The sequence below is a fragment of the Helianthus annuus genome, chromosome 3 (genome assembly GCF_002127325.2).
Source record: "Helianthus annuus cultivar XRQ/B chromosome 3, HanXRQr2.0-SUNRISE, whole genome shotgun sequence".
NCBI lineage: Eukaryota > Viridiplantae > Streptophyta > Magnoliopsida > Asterales > Asteraceae > Helianthus > Helianthus annuus.
The window spans coordinates 112,881,264-112,905,583 of NC_035435.2; the positions used below are offsets into that span (position 1 = coordinate 112,881,264).

A 24,320-nucleotide genomic window follows, 5' to 3' on the forward strand; every position below is an offset into this window, starting at 1 on the left:
TCATGTGTAACACACTAACACCCTCAAATACAATCATCATTACACCACATTAAATATTATTAGGCAATAAAAACATAGTAAATACATGGGGTGGGATGGTGTGTCAAGCTCTAGGTAGTAAGCATATTTGCTAACACTCAATACAAACAGTCTGCATAGGGTGTGTTTAGTAGCTAAAAACATCACACAGCCACACGGGATTGGGATTTTTTTTTTTTTTTGAAAAGACAAAAGATTGGGAATTAAATCCCATAGATTGACCAACTATTCAATTTAAATTCTCAAAAAAAAAAAAAAAAAAACAGAAAATGTAAAAACAAGAAATTTTAAATCTAAACATGAACATTAAATAATTAGAGTTTACCTCCACTTCTTTGCATCTCATTTAACAAATCAACGCCTGTCACTCTTAAATTTTCCAAGCATAAATCGCCAGCTAGCTACTGGTGTTACCTTTTCAGATATGACGTTGTATAGATCCTTTTCAATGACCTACAATTATGATTATCAACATCACTTGCTATCCAGATACTGCTATTAAAGTGTGTATCAAACATTCTAATCTTGCAAGTTGATGTACCTCTGAGTGCAACCGAATGCAAAGCCGAGCTTAGATCTGAAGCTTTTATAAGAAGAAAGAGTTTTTTTTTTTTAATTATATTGGTTGTACCCTTAGCATCTTCTCCACAAAACTGCAGTATATATACATGTATGAATCAATGTTATGATTAAATCCATTGTTGGAGAAATGAGTGGCTGAGAAAAACACTTACTTTTTCCCAGAAATCCAGTATCCAGATTACTTTTTCCTAGAAATCCAATATACTTTCATTTCCATGAAAGACTATCACCACGAAGCGTGAAATCCGATTTTTTTGCATACTGTATATAGGTGTAATCGTTGGTTGGTTTTAAATTAATTAAAGCGAAAGATCTGAAGAACACAAAGCATATGTGACTAACCAATGTTTTTGAAGTCCCCGGAAACTAATGTGCCTTTGCAATTAACCTTATCGACGGAACCTCACCGGAACTCCTTGAGTGTTGTTGGAACCCTATGTCTGGTGGAAATCTGAAAAGACAACAGTGTCGACAAGAGATCTAACAGAAAAAGAGTCGCATGCCACCGATCTAAACAAAACCGAGGCATACGGTGGCGACAACAAAGAAGCTATGCGGCGGGGTGAAGGAGGTGGTGGCAAACAGATCCAACATATCCTTTAGCTTATCAATTGCCCTCATCCTTCAACAAGTTCTTCATTGTTGTTATCAGATGGGAAAACAAGATTTTATTTTATTTGAGTTGGTGAAGAAAAGACATCACCTAGAGATAAACTCCGTTGAAACAGACGGTGTTTTGCATCAGCCAACTGCAGATTCATTAATCTTCTATCTTGGAGTTCGATCGCTTGGTGTAATTCCCGTTCCTCTAATTTTCTTCTTAAAATCATGTCATTATTAAACATTCTAGCACCTGCAAGGATAAACAAATGGAGATCAAACGCTCAAATAGCATAATAAATTATTAATAGAAACTAAGTGTTTGTATTTTTGCTCACCAAAAGGTATATGAACAAACAGTTCAGCTGATTCCAGTGCAGTTGGACTCAAACGACCGGAAAAATCCCCCCTTCAATCTGTTGTTGATGCTTCCTGATGCTTCCTATATAACATGACATGCAAAATATTCACAAACCATAATGAAAATAAAATTAAAAAACAAAACAAAACAGTCGAATGAGCCATACTTGTGAAGTTGCTTCAGAATACACAGGGGAAGCAGAATACACAGGGGAAGCTCCTGACGTCTATCATCAAGATCTTGAACAATGCTTGTTTGAGTGACTATGTCAACGCATTCAGATACCTACACCTACCTGATAAAAGAAAACAATATTACAAAAACCATGTTAAATGTCATTCATTCAGATACCGTCTTTATTGGCAATATAAGTAAAAGCTAAAAACACCCTTTTCCCTTAAAAACAAAATGCTAAATCAACCACTAAAATTCAAAGTCATTGTAAAAAAGCACTAATGAATCTTGACAAGTTATTATGATTTGATAAAAAAGGCTTTGTAGTTGGTGATAATTTTAGCATAAAAACTAAAAAAGTCCTATTCTACACATTAACTCTAGAACATATTAAACCATGTGTTCACTAATTAACCACAACAGTCATCATCATTGCTTTACTTATAAAAAAGGGAAAAATGTAGAGGTAGCAATTTAAATCCATATGTAGGCAACCAATTTAGGTAATATCTTATCTCTAATAGGTAAAACTTAAAAAAAGTTAGCTAAAAATCAGCATAGTATGAAACATAAAGAAGAGTCCTAGTTACCAAACAGGTACAGCTTTCCCAACAGATATCGCCGGAAGTCCAAGATCAAGTATACAATCTAACTTGGCTGCCAAGAAAGTGATGCTAAGTTCTCTCCGGTTGCCTCTATAAAATCCTGCATAAAAACGCATAACCAATAAGAAATCAATGAAAACATTTCACTCAAAAACACCAGAATGTTTCGATCTTTACCCGCCCTTTTACAACCAGGTCACCGAGTTTGACAGAGTCTTGGCTAAAAAACATCAGATCGCTCCAGTTCCATACTGAAAGGCAACAGGTGTCCATGAAATAAATATAAAGAAAGTTAATAATTACCAATTATGTGAATTATACAAAGACCAGACACAACAGTCTTGATATTAGAAATTCAATAATGGTGACAACAGCCACCATTGTCACCGAGGGTGCTGCCGAAGACGTCGCCAGAACTGGTCACCACCGCTGTCAGAGTAACCCTAGATGGCCTAAACTCATCTGAGGTCAAATAAAAACAAGAAATCGACCATTGACGGAGTTAGGATATGCTATTGGACAAATGACCTAAGGTGTTAGATCTTACCTCAGTGTTGCCGGAATTTCACCGGAACCCTTATTTGACCAGGATCGCATCTGAAACTCCAACTGCCTTCCGATCTAACCTAAAAACCGTTAAACCGTCGCCGCTTATTTAGTTGCATGTGATGTTGGAGAGTTCTTATGGTCGCTACTCATCGTTGTTGCCACTGCTCAACTGTCAGAAAACAACACCACCATCTTCGCCGGCTACCGCAACTTCACCATATGGTGCATACCCGTAACCATAAACACCCTACAACAAATGCCGACAACGGACAAAAAAAAAACACAACGACAATCTTGTAATAAATAAAACATCATGAAACAAGTTCTTACATGAGCCAAATCATCCTAATCGATTGCAGTCCCATCATAACCTACAAAATATGCATTACCCGGTTAAGTCAACAACTGGTTTATGCTATCAAATAAAACAACCAAGCAAACTAATCTCCCTCCCTCTTTCTCTCTGACTCATTCCCTCTCTCCCTCTCTTTCTCTCTCTCATTTAGAATTCAATATAAGATTCAACACAAATAACAATTAAAAGTTAACATCTTTTACTTACCCTAACATGTCGAGAAAGAAAACTCAATCCAGAATCTGAAACTTTTAGGTTTCCACAAGCATCTAAAAGAAAATTTTCTAGCTGCAAATTTTCAAGTTGACATGGATTACTCTAAAACAGAAAAACATCAAGAAAGTAATTGAATCCTAAACCTAAAATCAGAAAATTAAGATTACACATATTTCAAATACCCAAAATTCTATCTGAACTGGTTGGAAAGTAGATCTGGATAAGAAACCTTACATATTATGAACCCTAGGTCGTCGCCGACAACCTCAGTCGTTGGGAAGGTCAAGTGGTCGACAACCACGGTGAACTACCATGAAAACCACCTTAATCGCTGCTGCTTCGTCTTCAGCAACCATCACTATGGAGAAAGCGAGCTAAGACAGAAGAATAAACCTGGTATAACCAAAAAAGAAGGTGAAGAAAAACCTAGAGATCTGGTGATAAGGACATTAGGATGAAAATTACACATACCTGAGCACAACGCTACTTCCGATCTTCACCTGTATACCTCTTTCTTTCTCCCTCTCTCTAACATTCTCTCTTCTCTTGTTCTCTCTATCCTCTGCAAATGAAAAATGAAAAGAAGACAGGGCTGTATGGGGAATTGGGTATGAGCGGGAGTTGAAAATTGAATGGACGGTGCAGATCCCAATCCGTGTGGTGTACTTCTTTGAAAATGGACGGCGTAGATCTCAATCCATTTTTATTTGAGTAAAAGGGTATAAGTGGAAAGTGATGTTTTATGGTGCTTAAAAAACTTGTACATCATGCTTTAGGGGTGTTTTAAGGAAATTCTTATGACCTTAAGAAGTCCTTGGGATATGCTTATTAATATAGTATAGATATATATAGGACACTTTACGGATTAATTAAGCACTTTAACGGAACAGTATCAAACCGAACAACCGAACACTACCCGGAACACAAAAATATTGTTAAACACATTGTTTCACTTTTACTAAGCTAGCTATGATTCTCGAACATCATAACACATCATAAATATCTAGTAACTAGAAACCTAACTACATACTTACAATTTTACCATAACCTAACTTATGTTTAGAACCTAGTCTACTACCCCCCCCCCCCACCTATGGACGGCCAACAAGGGCCCCATCCTTTTGATTTGTTCTAATATTTTAATAGATCTTGTTGCACCATAAAGAACACATTAACCATGAGTTAGAAAGTAAATATGGACTATAAGTAAACATGCAAGACACAAGCCCTCATACTTACACACATCAAAACACACACATCTCCTCCCTTCTCCTTTCCTTGTCTCGGCCGCCCCCTAGTAGCACCACCACCACCATCACTTGATCATTTTCAAGCATTCTAAGGCCATACATAGGTGATACAAGGTGCACAACGAAGCTCGGTGCTCTAGGAAGTGGAAGGACCTTCTCCATTTGCTATTAACCATCACTTTTCTACACTTAAACTCCCCTAGTCTTGAATTAGTGGTAAGAACTTAGATCCTTCCATTTTACATGTTGTTTTAGTGGTTAATAGATGTATTATGAAGAAAACATATGAACACCATAAGATCTTACACTTAAAACTTGAACATAAGCTTAAACAAGATGATACATGAAGAAATGATGTTGTTTGGTGTATGATGATTATGTGCTGATATGAAGGACTTATAATCTGCGGTAAGTATCATTATTTATCGCTAAACATGTTAACGGAATCACTCGAACGCGCTTTAGAATGTTAAAAACTGAAAACAGAAGGTTGTTTGGTGATTACAGCCAACTTCAGTTGGCTGTAACAGGACCTTAATAAAACGAAAACTGTATTTTCTGAAGCCTAGATTTATGTACTATGAAATACAGTTCTAATGGCAATGGAATCATAATTTTTGGACTTCGTTTACTATTTTTAAAGTGTCGTTTTGTAACAGCAGCTAAAGCTGCATTTTTGCTGCTGAAAATATGTGTTATATTCTTCATCATAACTTGAAACCTGAGTAGAACTAGGTCATGAAATTTGTACTATAAATGACCATTGATGTATTTGTAATCCTTCCACTAGAATTTCATAAATCGGACTTACGATAAATTTTTAATAAATTATTCCGTCGACTGCAATCAGAAAAAGAAGAATTTGATTTCAGTCCGGAAAATGAATTTTTATAAAATATTGGTGATGAATTGAATCCCGAGATTTTTACACAATAATATTTAGATCGTTTAAGACTTTCTGTAAAAAGTTGGGAGTTTTTGGAACAAGTTAACTATTTTATTAAAATGCCCGAAAACAGCCCAGTTTTGGATATTTAAGTTAAAATGACAAAAGTAGTAATTTGCGTGTCTAAATGTCGAGTATATTATCTGAGGATGATCTAACATGTCATATGTCAATAAAAGTAATATGTGTAATATCGTATGCCTGTTCTCGAGTAGCTATAGGTGGAATGTTGATATGAGCATGAACTATTGATGTGATGCTTGTTATGTGATAGACGTGTGTAGGAACTTTGTGCTTATTTGAAGTCACTAATAAACTAAGTGGTAATCCTACTAGGACGTGGTTGACCGACTTTGACTGTTAGCTATATTTGAGAACCTAACTGAGTAAACCGAGGTGAGTTCACACACTTTCTAAGGCATGGGATTCCCGGTGGTTGGGAATGGGTAAAAGAATTTAAAACGGAATCTACATATCCTCCTTGGGTAGGATATGTACGACCATCCTCCATAGGTAGGATGCCAATATTAATCCTGCGTATTCTCCTTGGGTAGAACTACGTACGTTCGTCCTCCTTGGGTAGGACAACAACCTTAAAACTTACTAGACAAAACTCTATCATGAAGTCCCTCATTTTATATCGACTTAATCGCCGAGGCCAATGGCGAGGGGGTTATTAGTTAATAGCGCTATTAGGTTTAACAAACCTCACACCGTGCCGTTCGGACGGGCGTGTACTAATGGACTATGGCAAACTGTCAGTGATGATAGACACTGATGTAGGGCACAACTTATTTGCGTTAGTAGTCGATATGGTACGGTCTAGTGGTTCACATGGGGAAAGCCCCCACTGATCTTGGATATGGTTTGGGTAATAAGGAATGAACTGGTTAATTTTACTTTCAACTACGGGGTAACCCCCACGGCAATTACGCCAACGAAAGACAAACCATGTTTTCGGAAACAACTTAAAACTAAACAACCAAACGTGAATTCACTCAACTTTGTTGTTGACTCGTTGTTACATGCCTTACAGGTCGCTAGATGCTTTTGGAGCTTGCACGAGGAGGAGGTTGTTGTGGAATAGGGGTTGTTATGTCCCGTGTTAAACATTTAATCCTTATGAACTTATTAAACCTACGTTTTGGACTTTAAACTTATGAACTATGAACTTATGTTTTGGACTTACGTTTTATACTTCCGTTGTTTAAGTTGAACTTGGTTACTTTCTTTTGGTCACCAATTGTTTTGTGGTTGGTCTTAATTACTTAATTACGTTGTTCAATATGATTGGTGGCTCGATCCTGGTCATGTCATGCCTCCAAGCGGTGATACTCCGCATGGTGGATTTTGGGGGTGTGACAATATCTTCAACCGGTAGCTCCACGAACTTGAAAACGCTCCAAGAGATCTCCAAAATTTGTCCAAAAGCTTCTTGATTCGTAAGTTCTCGGTTTTGAGAGATTAAGGATCAATATATAGTGGAACCCTGATTTCAAAACGAATTATCGCCGCCAAGATATAGGGGTGAGCAAAAGGAAAAACCCGACCCTACCCGACCATTACCCGACACGACCCGAGAACCGATCAAACATAAAATACAGAACCGATTCACTACCCTAAGTATAGGGTCGGTTCCGGTCGATAGGTCTAAGTCGGGTTTCACCATGAAAAAAACCGAGAACCGACCCGACCCGATTTTATATGAAAAAATGGAACCGATCTAAATACCTAGGTACTTGGGTTCGGGTCGGGTTCAGTATATTTTCGGTTCGGTTCTTAGTTATTTTCGGTTCAGACCTAAACTTACTCACCCCTACCAAGATACCCCGTCGCGTCGCACGACGGGTATTTCCTCTTGCAGTCGCGCAGCGCGACGATCATATTCAACCAAAATATTATTTTTTAGTCCTCACGGCCCGCCACCACCTATCAAGCTTATTGTCGCACGACGTGAAAGCTCACTTTCCTCAGAATCCTTCGTTTTAAATCCAATTTCAGCAACGCAACAATTCGAACTCCTTTGCAACTTAATTTCCAGCCGTTTAATTATCGTTTTTCGACACTTTCTACTAAAAACTATCAAAAGAACACGAAATATATACAACTGAACTCGATAAATGGATGTATTTTGCAATACATCAAATATCCCCACACTTACATTTTTTTCTTCCCCAAAAAAGAATTATGCAACTGAATCAGAATCAAATTAATGTTCGGGCACAAAAGCTAGTTTATTTTATTAAAATTAGGAAAAATTACAAGTTTTGTCCTTTATCTTTATACCACTTTTCAGGCGGTGTCCTTTTTAACGAATGTTGACAGGCGGTGTCCTTTACTATGTATTTTGTTGCAAGTTTAACCTAGTTAAAAATCCTTGTTAACTGTTAGGTGTAAAGGACTAAACTTGCAACAAAATACCTAGGTAAAGGACTAAACTTGCAACAAAATACCTAGTAAAGGACACCGCCTGTCAACAATTAACAGGGTTTTTTAACTGGGTTGGGTGTAAAGGACCAAACTTGCAACAAAATACCTAGTAAAGGACACCACCTGAAAAGTGGTATAAAGATAAAGGACAAAACTTGTAATTTTTAAGATCACTTATATTATGATATACAACTTCTGACATCACGCATTATGGTAGTAAAGTGGTAACTATTTGTTATCTTTAATCTAAGGTCACACGTTTGATTCTATTAAAGGTTAGCACTTGGTTTTTGATTTACTTAATTTCAACTAATTGTATTTGTGTCCCACATTGATCAGAAGGAGGAAATCTAAGACTTCTATTATATATAAATTTTCAACATTATCCCACATCGATCACATAGAGGAATTGTAAGGCTTATCTTCTCTATAAAGTAAAGCCAACCATCCTCATGAACTAATCAGACGTTAATGAAGCAAACTGGTCAACCAGGTTCACGGTTGAACCCGGTTTTCAGCTGAACCGGCCGGTTCTTTGTAAAAACGGTTTGTTCTCTTAAACCGGACCGGTGGCTTTTCTGGTTCCTGGTTGGACCGGTTATTCTCTATATGTAAAAACGGTTTGTTCTCTTAAACCGGACCGGTGGCTTTTCTGGTTCCTGGTTGGACCGGTTATTCTCTATATAATTATGGTCATATATATGGGCTTGGTCGGATCCTAAGGTCGACTAAACGAGTCAGATTCGAAAGTCAAAGTAGATGTCAAACCGCTTGACTTTCGACCGAGGAATAAGCACTAAACTAGAAATGACGAGCCAGACATGTTAGAACATGTCTAATAATGCTATAAAACTGATTTGGTGTCAAAACTTTAAGTTTTAATACCCGAAAACTCTTTCGTCGTAAAATGCATTTTTATGCATTTTTTACTTTTATTTCGTAAAAGTTTGACTCGTCATTTCGCCTACTAAACGTGATGACCAGAGGGTGTAATCGTGAGGGTTAACACCTTCATTATTACGATCACGTAGCAAAGTTCATTTTGAACTTTGACTTGACCGAGAAGGTCGGAATTGAAAGTTAAAGCAAAAGTCAGTTTGCTTGTCTTTTGGCTCATAACATGTCAAGAAAATGAAATAGACTGGGAGAAACACTTACTTATGTTTGAAGAGGAAGATTAGAACTTAGAAACGAGGCTTCAAACGCAGAAGCAAGCTCCAAAGAGAGTGTAGAGAGAAGATGTGAAGGTGTGAAGAAAATGGTTCAAGAACAATGGCATAGACTACAATTATAGGTATTTACAAAACAAGATTAGGGTTTTCTACTTAGTCAACAAGTTAACTAAGTGGGCCTAACAACTAGGGTTGAATACCCTAAAGCCTACAAACCCAAAAATACCGAGCACAACGGACTGTGGTCTTCGTATTGTTAAAACATGTACACATTCACTGATCGCTTACTCCGAGGCTGATTGGGGCGGGTGCCCGAATTGTCGTCGTTCTACTAGTGGGTATCGTATTTTCCTTGGGGATAATTTTATTTCATGGTCTTCAAAACATCAACCAACAATTTCTCACTCTAGTGTGGAGGCTAAGTATCAATGGTGTCTAATGCGGTTGTCGAGGCTACATGGGTGAGAGATTTATTACTTGAGTTACGCGTACCACTGCAACATGCCTTTGTGGTCTATTGTGATAATGTTTCCATTGTATACTTATCTGATAATCCTGTGCAACATCAGAGGACTAAACACATCGAGATTGGCATCCATTTCGTTAGGGAAAAGGTCCGAGTCGGTTACATACGTGTTTTACATGTTACCGCTTCTCTACAGTATGCAGATATCTTCACCTAGGGCCTCTTGCGACAGTTGTTTTAGTCCTTTTGTTCTAGTTTAAGCGTTTGTCCTCCTCCCACTCAAACTGCGGGGAATATTAGCACCGTATATGTGGTATATCCGTTAAATATGGATACACACATATATTTAGGATATATATTCTTTTGTATTATGTATAGCAGTTCCTATTTTAGTGCTAGGGACATCATTATATTTTCCCTATATAAAGGGTTTATGTTTCATATTGTAATTATCAAGAACTAATACCACAAACCACTTTCAGAACACACATGAATGATAAAAGAACTTTTGCAACCCCATTTGTCTGTGATTCAAATTTTAGTTTTGAAACAAGAAATTCTCCAGCAAGGTTCGGAAGTTTCGATGGTACGCCCCAGATGGTTAATTTCTCCAAGGTGTCTTCCCTATAGATAGTAGGACAACTCATCGAGGCTATTCCTTCATGTTGACTGAATTGCAGACAAGTAATTAGATTGAGGAAATGAATGTTGAAAACGGTGAAGGGGCCGAGTGGTGTATGGCATGGTCAGACTGTGCATTGACTGTAGTTCCTCTACCTTATCTTGTCTCCTCAAAAATAGATCCTTTAAAAATGGTTCCAAAATCTGATGTGTGCCTGAGTTTAATAAATGAAAGAAAAGAATGGAAAGAGAATTAAAGAGAGAAAAGAAAGATCGGGGAACGAAAAAATATAATGTAATTTCGTGTTCTAGAGTTCAGGTAAAGGAGAAAAATAAAGAAAAGAAAGGGACGAGAAGAGAAAGATATGCAAGTGTCCTTCCTTGGAATCCCCGGCTAGAGTTGGATTTACTTACTTGGACACGTCTTCAAATTATATAACTGACGATATACAAACATCAAAAGATTCATATACGCTTCTAATTAATTGGTTAAAAAGATTCCCGGGCTACAAAACTAGAGAATTTTACATCATGGGAGAAAGATATGCAGGGCATTATGTGCCTCAACTCACACAGTTAGTCTTTCAAGACAACAAGATCACCAACCGAACTATTACTAAACTTAAAGGAATTGTTACAAGTATTGTATTTATTAGAAATTGTAAACTATTTGTTGATACTAAAAAAGAAGAATAACATATCCATGTTATGCTTTAGCTCGTAAATGCATATGTTGATGATGAAACAATAGCCATTGGATTGTTTGACTATTTCTGGACACAAACCATCATTTCTGATGAAATCCATGAAGGAATCATTTCCAACTGTAGTTTTTATATTGGTGCAGCCATAACAAATGCATGTATTGACTATCAAAAGCACGCGTACTCTGCTGCAACATCCATTTCTATGACATCTATACCCCTTTATGCTCACAATTTAGTAATAGCACTCCATCAGTGAGATTTGATCAGACACATCTGGAGAGATATGCTCACAATTTAGTAATACCCCTTTATGCTCACATGGAAGTAATTCACATGATTGATACAGATATTAGGATTCAATTGATGCACTAAGAATTATATTCTTGGATACTTGAACACTCATGTTGTGCAACAGTCACTTCATGTAAATCCGGCTTAATCAGAATCTTGCAAGTAGTACTAACCTATGATATAAAAAATGTTCATATTTTGAAGAGTTTGAAACAAGAAAGGATACACATCACCTTGCTCAATATTGTCTTTGAATGCAGTGTTACACCCTCAAATTCCACATGCAGAGTATCACCGCGAGGCGTGTGACTGACCAGGATCAAGCCACCAATCATATTGAACAATTATTATAATACGGAAAATAATTTCACCAAACCAATAATTAGTGACACTTAAAGTTTAAGTCCAAAGTTCTTAAGTTCAAAACAACATTTTAAAAGAACAGCAGAAGCATAGGTAAAATGGTTCAAACATAAGTTCACAGTTCATATTTATTAAAGGAACCCAACATGGGTTAAGACGACCACTACACTTCCCCAAGCTGCAAGTTCCTAAGTCACTGTGTACCTACAAAGCATGCAGTAGGGTGTCAACATAAAGTTGGCGAGTTCACGAGTTTGTCCAGTTTTAATTCCATAAAAACTCATTTATATCATGCCATGGGGAGCTACCCCATATGTAAGCTACTAAACTGCGTTATACCAAATACTCTGCGACCTCGTGTTTGTTTGCCTTGTTTTGTCAATGTCTATCATCATCGACGGTTTTGCCTGAGTCTATTAGTTCACGACCGATCCTCTACAGGCACGGTGTGAGGTTGGTGAAAGCTAAATAGTGCTATCAACTAAAAACCCGTTCGCCTGGCATCGGTGACTGATCGGTATCATAAGTAGGGACTTTCGTGATAGAATTTTGTTTAGTACACTTGATGCATCTAATTTAAATAGTAATTAACTGAGCGTCCCACATAAGGGGAGAAAAGTTACTTGTACCCCACACAAGGAGATAGCGTTGTTTGTATCCCATGCAAGGAGACAATGTTTTTCGTTCCGTTTCCCAACCACCGGGAACGCATGCTTTTAGTAAAAGTTGTGAACTCACCTCGGTTTGCTCGCCAGATAGTTTACTTATTTAAACAGTTGGTCAATCACGTCCTATTATGGTTACCATTGTTATTAGGTTGGTATGCAAATAATCCACGTATATCCTACACGTATCTAACATGTAGCATGCAGATCAAACTGTTACATAACATGTAGAGCATGTGGGCCATACTTATAACTAAGCCCAATGCGTGAAAAGTAAACAGTGCACAACCCAAGTTGCTTGTACGTTGCCAGAGGGGCCATAGTCGAAACCATGAGATCTTGACTCGAAATCAAGAGATCTCGAGTCGCAACCAAAAGGATCTCGAGTTGAAACCATGAGATCTCGAGTTGCCAAACATCAGTCGAAACCTTGAGGTTTCGAGTTAGGCTTTGAGTCGAAATCAAAGAGATCTCGACTCGCAACCAAACCAGTCTCGAGTCCCCTGATGTGTGATGTCTTGTTTCGAGTTGTAACTGAAATGATCTCGAGTCGCAACCGTACAGGTTTTGACTCGCAATCTCAGTCGGAACTTCTAAAACCCTATCCGATTCAGCATAAACCAATCAAAATCCACTAACACTTATTTTTATCCGTACAAGCTCTAAACCAGATCAAAAACACAAAATTTAAAATATTTTTAGAACATTCAAACAGTATCAAGTTTCATCATGAAAACAGATCATCCAATCACTGTTTTATTAAAACACACTTGACACATTTAATGTAATATCGAAGCTCAATGATAATTCATCTACTCAAATCTTCTCACGGAACATCATCTTAAGAACATTGAATCAAACTAAGTCCTTTAATCACTAAGACAAGCATTACAAACGGATTCGTAAACAAGCTCATCATCATCATTCATAAACAAATCCCTAATCCCTATATCAATCGAGCACAGATCTGGATTCATCCCTATAAATTCTATCAAGAACACAAGGATATCTTTATGAACACATTATCATATCAAACATCCAATCAAGCATCAAGAACATCTTTAAACAAGGATCACACTATCATGTTTATAAATACCCACACAGAAATGTTATTACACGAATCATCAATCTATCCAAGTTCTTTATTTTGTTTAATGTTCATTATGTACAATCATTCAAGCAATTATTTCATCAAGTATGTTCATTTAGAGAGCTCACTAACCTGGGTTTTGAGATGTAAAAATGTAATGAAAATGAGGAGGATGATGCTTCAAAGAAAGGAAGGAATGTCGTTGATCTTCAAGGTTATTGCCGCCAATTTCCAAGAAAAGTGGAGAATGTTTGGTGTATTTTAGGGTTTTCTAGAGAGAGAATGTGGATAAGGAGAGAGAGAGAGGGGATGAGAGAATGTTTGGGGATTGCTGCCAATGATGAAGGCTGCCAACATTCCCAATGTCGGCTGATGTAGGGTATTTATACACCTTCCAAAAGTAGGGTTTTCGAGTGGCTGTGGTATTGGGCCAGGTTATGCGTGTTCAGTCCATTAGTCCAACAAATGAGGGGTGTGCGAGTCCAGTAAGAGTGTACGGGACCAAGGAAAATCCCGAGTCGAAATCATGAGAGGTCTCGAGTCGGAACCGAGAGGTCTCGACTCACCTCCATATATATACACTCGCATATGTAATAGCTTACTTAAATATATTATAATTTTTAGTTTACACGTTTTCACATAAATAACATATAATCAATTCATTAAGTATCAATTTAATTCTTGTTTATTAAATCCCATAGTTACAATCATGAAAGGAATGTGCAGGAAAACCCGAAGTATCACATTATCCTCAAGTTTCAAGAAATTTCATCCCGAAATTTAGAGCGCAACCACTGACAAGCTAGTGAGTTACAATGTTTTCACGCAGGGGCGGAACCATGGGAGGGTCAGGGGGGTCAGTTGACCCTCCGGCGGCCAAGATTTATGTTAACTTATATGTCGAACGAAAAACCATTTTATAGCTTGACCCTTCAATTTCTGTTTTCTAGAGAAGTTAAAATGAAGAAAAAGAAGAGTAAAAATAGCATCTTTGGAGCTTTCCGGTGACCGGTGACGAGCTCTGTACTTTCCGGTGGAAAAAGAAGGAAGACAGAAATAAAGGGTCAATTGGGTTTTGAGTCTGCAAAGCTTTTTATAATATTAAAGTAATATGTGTGATATGACCACTTTAATTAGTTTTTTTTTCTTTTTTCGTTGTCATTCAAATTCATATATTTTTTGTCTTTATTAGTTTCGTAAATAAAAAAAAAGTATAGGAAACATTAGTTTTTTTTTCGTATTTGAGTACTTTATTGTAAATTTAATATTAACATATAGTAATTATCATTTACTTTGTTGTAGTATGATATATAACTTTCCTCATAATTTATATCATATACTAACTAAAAAGCTTATAACTAGCTATATTGTTTATCAATAAGGTAGAGATAATTTCATAAACATAATCAGCTAAAAAGAAAATCTATAACCAATATAGCACAGGTTTGATTTCTGTTTGGGCTATTTTTCGAGTGACATCTGGGTGAAGAGACAAATCCGAGCTTTAATACCGGGTTCAAACCTGACAAAGGGTGAGATTTTACGAATTGCATTTGGTTCCCGCGCATGGGGGGGGGGGGGGCGATCTCATGGCGGTCGAGGATTCGACCTTGGACATAGCCCCGAACATGGTGAGTTTACACGTGAGATTTTTTGCCGTTCAATAAAAAAATCAAATCATTCAAATAATGATACTTTAATAAGGTGAATTATTGTTATACCGATTGTGAAAATTTTTCCACTACGACCCCCTGGTTAAAAAGTGTTCCGCCACTGTTTTCACGTGGTGTCACATGCAGTGACTTCATCAATATAAACTAGTAGGACATGCCTTTTACAGTGTTACATGTGATACAAGATCTAATGGCCAGTGGAGATACTTAACAAAATAAACTGGTGTTGTATATGTAGGCTAGAACAAGTAATTCGAAGAATCAACAAACCAGAAACCGATTTGAATTGAAATTAAATTGATGAAACTTGGATTAATCTCTGAATTGTTCGAGAACTATCTGATAAACCTATTTTACGTGCTACACATTGATTTATCGGATTAGACATAGATTACTCTTGAAGAAAATTGTATTTAATGATTTTGTCATCTAGAATAAAAAATCGCCCATATGTAACCGTAAATGTATTTCGCTTTCGTGCGTCTATGTTTGATCGAGAACAGAAGTCATAATATGACTTCATTGGCCCAACAAACAAATCAAATCAACTTAATGGACTACATCCAGTCCAAATTACTTTTAACAATTTGTTGACTCTTATAATGATGGACCTTAATAAAAACACTTCTATAGTAATTTAAAACAATATAATTTTATCCACTAAAGTCCACGTAAAGTAATTAAACAAAGTGATTGGCCCATCTCAATTATCTTTCTATACTAATAAATAATTTTTTTTAACACTATCACTTCCTAATACATTCTCACCTTATTTTCCTATTTATCTCTCATATTAAATAATAATAATAATAATTTTAAACAAAAATTAGATAAGAATAAATATTTGTTAATCTATAAATAATTTTAAACAAAAATTTAGAGGATAAACGTTTGTTTTTATTATGATCATATTAAATAATAATAATAAATTTAAACAAAAAATTAGATAAGAATAAATATTTATTTTTTCTATAAATAATTTTAAACAGAAATTTAGATAAGGATAAACGTTTGTTTTTATTATGAGTAGATTCAAAGTTCATTTTTAAAAGATAAATCTTAACGACTATATGTGTTAACATATGATATTATATTTATTGAACACGTGCAACATACGAGTTTTTTTAAAGATATATTTTTTTATTTTTATTATAGAAAATTACATTTATGCAAAATAAAAAAACAAAGTAAAATGTTATATTAAGTAAATAGTACATCAAATTTCATTTTAATCAAAAGATAAACTTGATGATTGTATGTGTTAACATATGACATTATATTCTATTCAATACGTGTAATATACGAGTTTTTTTTATAGATATATCTTTTTTATATAAAATTGTTATATAAAATTAAATTTACGCAACTCGTATAACACAGGGGGTTCTAACCTAGTTTATATAATAAACTCAAATATCATTAGAACTAAATCAAGCCCGTAATCCCACTGTCTACTAACTCATTTAATCTATCAACAAGTTAATCGAATATCCTAAAATCGTTGATAACCTTATAGTGACCACAAGTAGGTATTGTATAAACAAACTACAAACATCAGTCAAAATACCATGGTACCCATGGATGTACAAGGGGGAAGTAGAAAGCCTTTTATTCGATCTTTATATAACTAGTTTTCTAATACTAAATGACATATGGAATTTACTTATGCGATTTAGGTTGATGGATATGTTGTGGGATACCAAAACCTGACATCAGTAACCATAGGAGGAGCTGGACATTTCGTCCCAAGCTACGAAGCATGGCGCGCTTTAATTCTTCACTTCCTTCTTGGGGGTCACCAAGCAAAACTTCAAGAATACTATTACTTTAAATCTACGTTACAGCTTATCATATTCGTGAGTGATCATAAGTTGTATCAATATTGTATGTGCGGCAATTATAATAAGATGAAAAGATTGACATAAATTGGTGATCTTCTATTTATAGATGAGTATGTGAGTGATCTGACTGTTAAAGAAAAGAAATCATTCAAATATTATGTTTCCTATTCTGTCGTGATTTAGGAGATTTGCTATTATTAGGTTTTCTTTTTATGTGTCTTTGGTTTTATATTTAATCTTTGCATTGTAACCGTAAAAGTTGGAATTCAATGAAATAAATCAATGAGATTCAGTCCTTTCTTTTGATCTTCTTTGATTATCATTCACAACATGGTATCAGAGCAGAGTTTCTGATCCTTGTTGTGTTTGCTCATCATCAATCCAATCTCAAACCAGAAAAAACAAAACCAAAATCAAAATCCAAGTTCCAAAATCAAACCTGCAAGTTTCTTTTTCATCGAACAGCAGCAGCAGCAGCCACCGATATCAAGCCAGTAGCGCCGCCACCGCACAAAACCCTAAAAGCTCCGGCGAATCAGTTATTCAATCCGCTCAACTCAGATCATCACTCAGTTCCGGCGAAGTTACGGCGAAGCTCTCAACAGACGGCGTGTGGTTATTCAATCAGATCTGAAAAACATTAGAACTTGTCTTAGCTTCACGACTAGTCTCACAACTGTCCCATTGATCTGCAGAACCCTAAATTCGATCCTGATAAAAAAGTCCCGTTGATCTCCATTGAACCGCCGCTTCTCTGCAAAACCCTAATTCCCTTTTTTGAGAAATACGCCACCTCCTTTTTTTGCGATAAACACCCTAACCTTGGAGTTTCCTTTTGTGATAAATACGCCCGTAACAGATTTGTTTTTCGGGCGGCTTTAAATCTTGAACGCGAGTTCAAGTGGCACGGTGTATTTAATAAATACGTCGATAAGAGAACGGGCCCGGCTTCGATTATCCAGCGTAATTGATAAATCTTGAACGCGAGTTCAAGTGTCCAGCGTTTACACAGCTGCTATGTCCGGAGATGATAGCCCAAACAACCGTACCAACAATGACGATCTCGCAATTCAACTTGCGAATCTTCTTCGAACCAACCTTAATACCCCATCTCAAACACCAAAATAAACCTTATCCGATAGCCTGAAGATCAGTATCAAGCTGAATAGTCAAAATTACGCTCTATGGGCTCGAATGATTCGAGTCGCTATAGGGGGAAATCTAAGAGCCTGTTGAGCCATATTACAGGAAAACCTGCCCCACCAGATCCGTCAGATGAACAATACGAGCAGCGGGAACAGGACGATCTAGTCGTGTTCTCGTGGCTCATACAAAACATTGAACCAGGGTTAGCCGGTAACCTCACCGAGTTTCCCACTGCGAAGGCGTTGTGGGACGCATTGGTGGTTACATATAGCAGTGGGAAAGATAAACTACAAACCTTCGATTTACACGTCAAAGCAAACGAACTCAAGCAAAATGGCTCCGCCCTTGAAGATTTATGGATTAAGTTACAAGGCATTTGGGGAGAAATAGATCGAAGGGATCCGAATCCAATGACCTGCTCTGCTGACATAGCAACATATAACAATATCAGGTCTGAACAAAAATTATTCCAATTCCTGAATGCTCTTGATAGGAAGTTTGACCCAGTCAAAAGAGAAATCCTTCGGTGGGATCCCCTTCCCTCGGTTGAGCAAGCCTATGCAGCTGTAAGGAAGGAGATGGCACATCAAGGAATCCTTGGTACCATCTCTGAAACTTCTCAGTCCGGCGTGGCAGCGGGGCTTGTCGCTGGCGAAATCACTGAAATCGATGGACAGGGGTTAATCACGAAGGGACAGCGGCGGTCAGACTTCACTGGAAAATCATTATCCCGAATCGACAAATCCAAACTGAAATGTAGTCACTGTGATATGAAGGGACACACCAAAGAGCAGTGCTTTAAAATCGTGGGTTTCCCTGACTGGTGGAGTGACAACCACAAAACTAAGAACCCGAATCAAGAGGGGAAGATTGTCATTGCCATAGGTAACAACAGCGATGAGAAGGATGGCGGCAGTAATGCTTCTAAAGAAATAATTAGTGTTCAAAATGAAGGCACATCTGAGGTTGAAGATCAGGATGGATGGACGTGGCACTGAGCATCCTAAAAGGCGAAGTATTACGTTTCCACACAAAAAAAAAAAAAAAAACCAAAACCCAAAAAAACCAAAACCCAAAAAAACCCAAAAACCAAAACCCAAAAACCAAAAACCAAAACCCAAAAACCCAAAAAACCAAAACCCAAAAACCAAAAACCCAAAAAAAAACCGAAAACCCAAAACAAAACCAAATGCCAAAACCCAAATGGCCAAGTTGAATTTTGAAAATCCCATAATTCAACTTGAGGGGGAGTGTTAAAGAAAAGAAATCATTCAAATATTATGTTTCCTATTCTGTCGTGATTTAGGAGATTTGCTATTATTAGGTTTCCTTTTTATGTGTCTTTGGTTTTATATTTAATCTTTGCATTGTAACCGTAAAAGTTAGAATTCAATGAAATAAATCAATGAGATTCAGTCCTTTCTTTTGATCTTCTTTGATTATCATTCACAACACTGACATACTGACATATAATGTTAGCTACACTGGGGCATTTATACAAAAGATGGTGTGCAAGAATCATTTGTGTCGAAATGAATGCATACGTTATCTCTATGGGTCAATAGCTAAGTGTTACAAATTATCAAACTAGGGATTAAAATTGCAAATATCTGGTTCTTGTGTCTAAAGTCTTATTAAATGGGTATTTTATATTGTGTCCTATGTTTGAAGGAAAGGAAAAAAGAATATGAGAATGATATTATATTATACAGATGTCAGGTGTTAAGTGTTAATCCCATTCTTCCTTCCATCAACATCAACTTGACTTATGGAGTTGTTGGGCTTTTATAGAGTAATTTCCCATTGTTGACTATTATACTTGTCATCAATCATTTCATATAAGATTACCGTACTTTGTTAATATTCCAGTGGTGATTCTCTGCAAATTTTCCAATTTCCAGTAACCAGGTTAGTCAAATCTAACTCCCTTGAATTTATTTTGGTTCTTGAATGAACTCGGATTTGTTATTTCATTTCTATGTCTCATCTTTATCAGTCAGACAACACACCCGAGCTAGTCGTATTTGATGTCAGGGGCGCAGTTTTTAGTGAGCGGGAGGGGGCGGCCGACCCCCGAATTTTTCGCTCAGTAGTGGAGAGTATGTAGTTTTCGTATAGAAATTTTTGGGTATATACGTTTTCGACCCCCGGTTTTATAGAATTTTTTTGGTATATACGTTTTCGACCAGGGGTCGAAAATCTCAAGGTTCGCCACTGTTTGGTGTTTTGGTACTTTATTTCTCATTTTTGGCTATAATATTAAAAACTTCATATAGCATATGTTGCTATCTTTCGGTTTCAAACAATTAAACATAATTTTAAAAGGATAAAATCATAAAACACTAACCAAATTTCAATATTTCTTTAGTGAAGACACTCATGCTTTTTCTTAATTATAAAAGTCACTCAAGTTTCAATACGGTTTTATTGTTGTGAAATTTTGTCTTCACAATTACTTTCTATTTCAAGTTAAACTTGAAAAGAAAAATAACCAAGATAGTAACAAAGATACATATTTGTTCCATTTGGTCACTTAGTTTTAACATTTATAAAGAATTTTATATCAATTGAAAATTATTGAAACTTGAATGGCTTTTGTAGTTACAGGTTATAAGTGTCAGTGACTTGAGAGGAAACCCAATAAACTTGGTTACCATTAGGTGAAAGTATTCCCAATTTTTAATCAGGTCAAACCGTAAGGTCAACAAGAAGAAACCTTGTTTTCCCAAAATGTTCATACGTATATATAAATGTTTTTGTATCATCTAAACAGCAGGACAACATATCTATAATCAATGAAGATCACATTTCGAATGTCTCTTCATTTCAGTCTACTTGTATTTGCCTACGGATACGACCCTCTAGAGAACGCTGTAAAGAGCACACGTTCCAGAGGATCGGTATTGAATCATGTAAGTAATGAAGATTACTTAGGCGAGTATTCAACCTCACAAGTATACATGGGCCCACAAGGAGGGTTGAAGGATGCCGACAAAATATCCAGCTTGCCAGGTCAGCCAGCCGGAACAGACTTTGACCAGTACTCAGGGTATGTTACCGTTGACCCGGACCATGGAAGAGCACTGTTTTACTATCTTGCAGAATCACCCATCAACTCTTCCACTAATCCTCTTGTACTCTGGCTCACTGGAGGTAATATTTTCCTAAATCTAATGTCATTTGTGTTCAAGAATTTAAAAAGACATTAAATCATTGCAGGGCCAGGCTGCTCTTCGGTTGGAGGCGGGGCCATGTTGGAACTTGGACCGTTTCGAGTCAATGCTGATAATACAACACTGTCACATAATAAATATGCATGGAACAATGGTAAGAAACTAAGAATCATATATATCTTTCATAAAGATAATGAAAACAGAACATGTTTGAAATTATGGATTATCACCTTTGCAGTTGCAAATGTCCTTTTCTTGGAATCCCCGGCTGGAGTTGGATTTTCTTACTCCAACACGTCTTCCGATTATGTAACTGGTGATGCACAAACCGCAAGAGATTCTTATACGTTTCTAGTTAATTGGTTAGAAAGATTCCCGGAATACAAAACTAGAGATTTTTACATCACGGGAGAAAGCTACGCAGGGCATTATGTACCTCAACTCGCGCAATTAATTCTTCAAAACAACAAGATCACCAATCAAACTGTCATTAACCTTGAAGGAATTGCTGTAAGTATTGGATTTACTAGAAACTTTAATTAAACTAATTTTCGATACTGAAGACAAGAATGAACATGTTTATGTTGATATGCTTCAGATCGGAAATCCATATGTCGATAATGAAACAGGAAACACAGGAATGTTTGACTATTTTTGGACATACGCCATCATTTCTGATGAAATCCATGAAGGGATCATTTCCAACTGCAACTTTTCCGAAGGTGCAATCATAACCGATGCATGCAATGACTATCAAAATCAGGCACTCGCTGCTAAAAGCAACATCTACTTCTTTGACATCTATACCCCTTTATGCTCAACATTTAGCACCAACACTCCATCAGTAAGATTTGATATGAACGCACATATATACTAGAAAAAAATATATTCACATGGAAGTAACGCACATGATTGATACAGATATCAGGATTCGATCCATGTAGTGAGAATTATGTTCTTGGATACATGAACAATCCTATTGTGCAACAGTCGCTTCATGCAAAACCAGTTCAATGGAAAGCTTGCAAGTAAGACAAATCTTTGATCTGAAAAATGTCCTTCCAATACCTATGGATACACATCATCTAGCTAAAAACAATTGTCTTTGAATGCAGTGACTTCATCAGTGTTGGCCCGAACTTGGATCTTGATCTCTAAATGAGCGTGAATAACTTGAATAACAATAACTTGTAATAAATAAATGAATGTTTACAAATCGAATTGAGAGTATATGTTACAAATGAAAACAATCTATCCTATTTATAGTTTCCTACGGGTACGAGTGAATAGTTGCGTCTCTTCGTGAAAGGACACGTCTCTTGGATATGTGGTTGTGATTGAATCTTGAAGAGGTGCGTCGAATATTGTCCACTCGATCAACAGTCGCGTCCCTTTGTTCTTTTCCTTGCATCGATTCCGAAATGGTGTGTGTGTAGAGACACACCCATTCGGTTATTGAGGGTAGTTTCCATCTTCCATTTTGTCAATTCTGGTCCTCGTACTTTGTAACCGCTACTTAATAATAATTCTAACTATCTAACTATGTACATGATGTTAAGAGATTAACCGGTTTCATTCACCCCCTTAATCTCGAACATCCATGAGTTGCTTTAAATCTTGAATTCCGAGCAGTTCCCTCATTGTAGCAAACTTGATCCTTGCTAGTGCCTTTGTTAGTATATCTGCTCGTTGTAGTTCTCCACTTATGTGTTCCACAGTGATATCTTCGTTTTCCACGCATTCTCTTATGAAGTGATAGCGTGTGTCAATGTGCTTGCTTCTTCCGTGAAAGACTGGATTTCTCATAAGTGCTATTGCTGAAACGTTATCTACTCTGAGTGTTATCTTCTCTTCCTTCCAGCCTGTGATTTCACTTAACAATCTTTTAAGCCATAGTGCTTGACATGCTGCTGCAGTGGCTGCCATGAATTCTGATTCGCATGATGATAGTGCCACTGTTTGTTGCTTCTGTGTACACCAGGTTATAGGTGATTCTCCAAAGTAGAATACCAGACCAGTTGTTCCTTTTCCTTTGTCTGTATTAACTCCAAAACTACTGTCACTATAACCTGTGATCTTACATCCTCCTTGTCTTCTGTAGATGATTCCATGCTCTTTAGTTCCTTTGATGTAACGTAGTATTTGCTTTACTGCCTTCAGGTGTTGTTCTTTTGGTTCTTGCATGAATCTACTAAGTAGACTGACTGGGTAACATAGATCTGGTCTTGTATGCAATAAGTACCTGAGAGAACCTATCAGGCTTCTGTAATGTGTTGCATCCACTAGATCTCCTTCTTCAGTCTTTGTTAATTGAGTTCCTGGAGTCATGGGTGTCTTCGTGTCGTTGCAGGATAACATATCAGCGTCTTTGAGTATCTTATTGATATATCCTGTCTGCTTGATGCCTATCTCACCCCCTGTTTGAATTACTTCTATTCCCAGATAGTATGCTAGCAATCCTAGATCGCTCATATCAAATTTGTTCTTCATCTGAGATTTGAAGATGTCTATCTCCTTCTTTGATGTTCCAGTGACTATCAAGTCATCAACGTAGACTCCAACTATTAGCGTAGAAGCTTCACTCGTCCTTGTATAGATTGCGTTCTCTAAAGTACACTTCTTGAAGTTAAGTGACTTTAGGGTTTGATCTAACTTCGTATTCCAAGCTCTTGGTGCTTGTCTCAATCCATACAGTGCTTTTGATAGTCTGTAAACCTTTCCTTCATTTCCTGGCTTTATAAAACCTTCTGGTTGTGATACATATACTTCCTCTTTGAGGTCTCCGTGTAAGAATGCAGATTTCACATCTAGATGATGTACCTCCCAACCTTGATATGCTGCTAAAGCCAACATTAGACGTACTGTTTCCATACGTGCTACTGGTGCAAAGACTTCGTCAAAGTCTATTCCGTGTTGCTGAACATATCCTTTTGCAACTAGCCTTGCTTTGTGTCTGACAATATTTCCGTTTGCATCTTTCTTAGTCTTGAATACCCACTTTAAAC

General features: G+C 36.8%; 1 protein-coding gene and 1 long non-coding RNA gene across 3 annotated transcripts; one reads left to right on the plus strand and one right to left on the minus strand.

Moving 5' to 3' along the window:
• Nucleotides 1-1,326: 1,326 nt before the first annotated feature.
• Nucleotides 1,327-2,780, minus strand: LOC118490611. Its single transcript, XR_004889548.1, has 5 exons — nucleotides 2,539-2,780; nucleotides 2,347-2,461; nucleotides 1,749-1,877; nucleotides 1,560-1,663; nucleotides 1,327-1,474 (listed from the first exon to the last, which is right to left on the minus strand). It is a non-coding gene; the product is annotated as an uncharacterized LOC118490611 (long non-coding RNA).
• A 17,193-nt stretch (nucleotides 2,781-19,973) lies between these two features.
• On the plus strand, nucleotides 19,974-22,583 carry LOC110929386 (serine carboxypeptidase 1). 2 transcript variants are annotated; one of them, XM_022172540.2, is made up of 7 exons: nucleotides 19,974-20,050; nucleotides 20,916-21,295; nucleotides 21,362-21,469; nucleotides 21,554-21,825; nucleotides 21,914-22,159; nucleotides 22,237-22,343; nucleotides 22,431-22,583. In XM_022172540.2, exons 2-7 carry the CDS (start codon nucleotides 20,938-20,940, stop codon nucleotides 22,471-22,473), a joined length of 1,134 nt encoding a protein of 377 aa, XP_022028232.1. In that variant the 5' UTR covers nucleotides 19,974-20,050; nucleotides 20,916-20,937; the 3' UTR covers nucleotides 22,474-22,583. The 2 variants fall into 2 exon arrangements, with proteins under 2 accessions (XP_022028232.1, XP_035844260.1); XM_035988367.1 differs by lacking the exon at nucleotides 19,974-20,050 and having other exon boundaries at nucleotides 20,847-21,295.
• The last annotated feature ends 1,737 nt before the right edge of the window (nucleotides 22,584-24,320 follow it).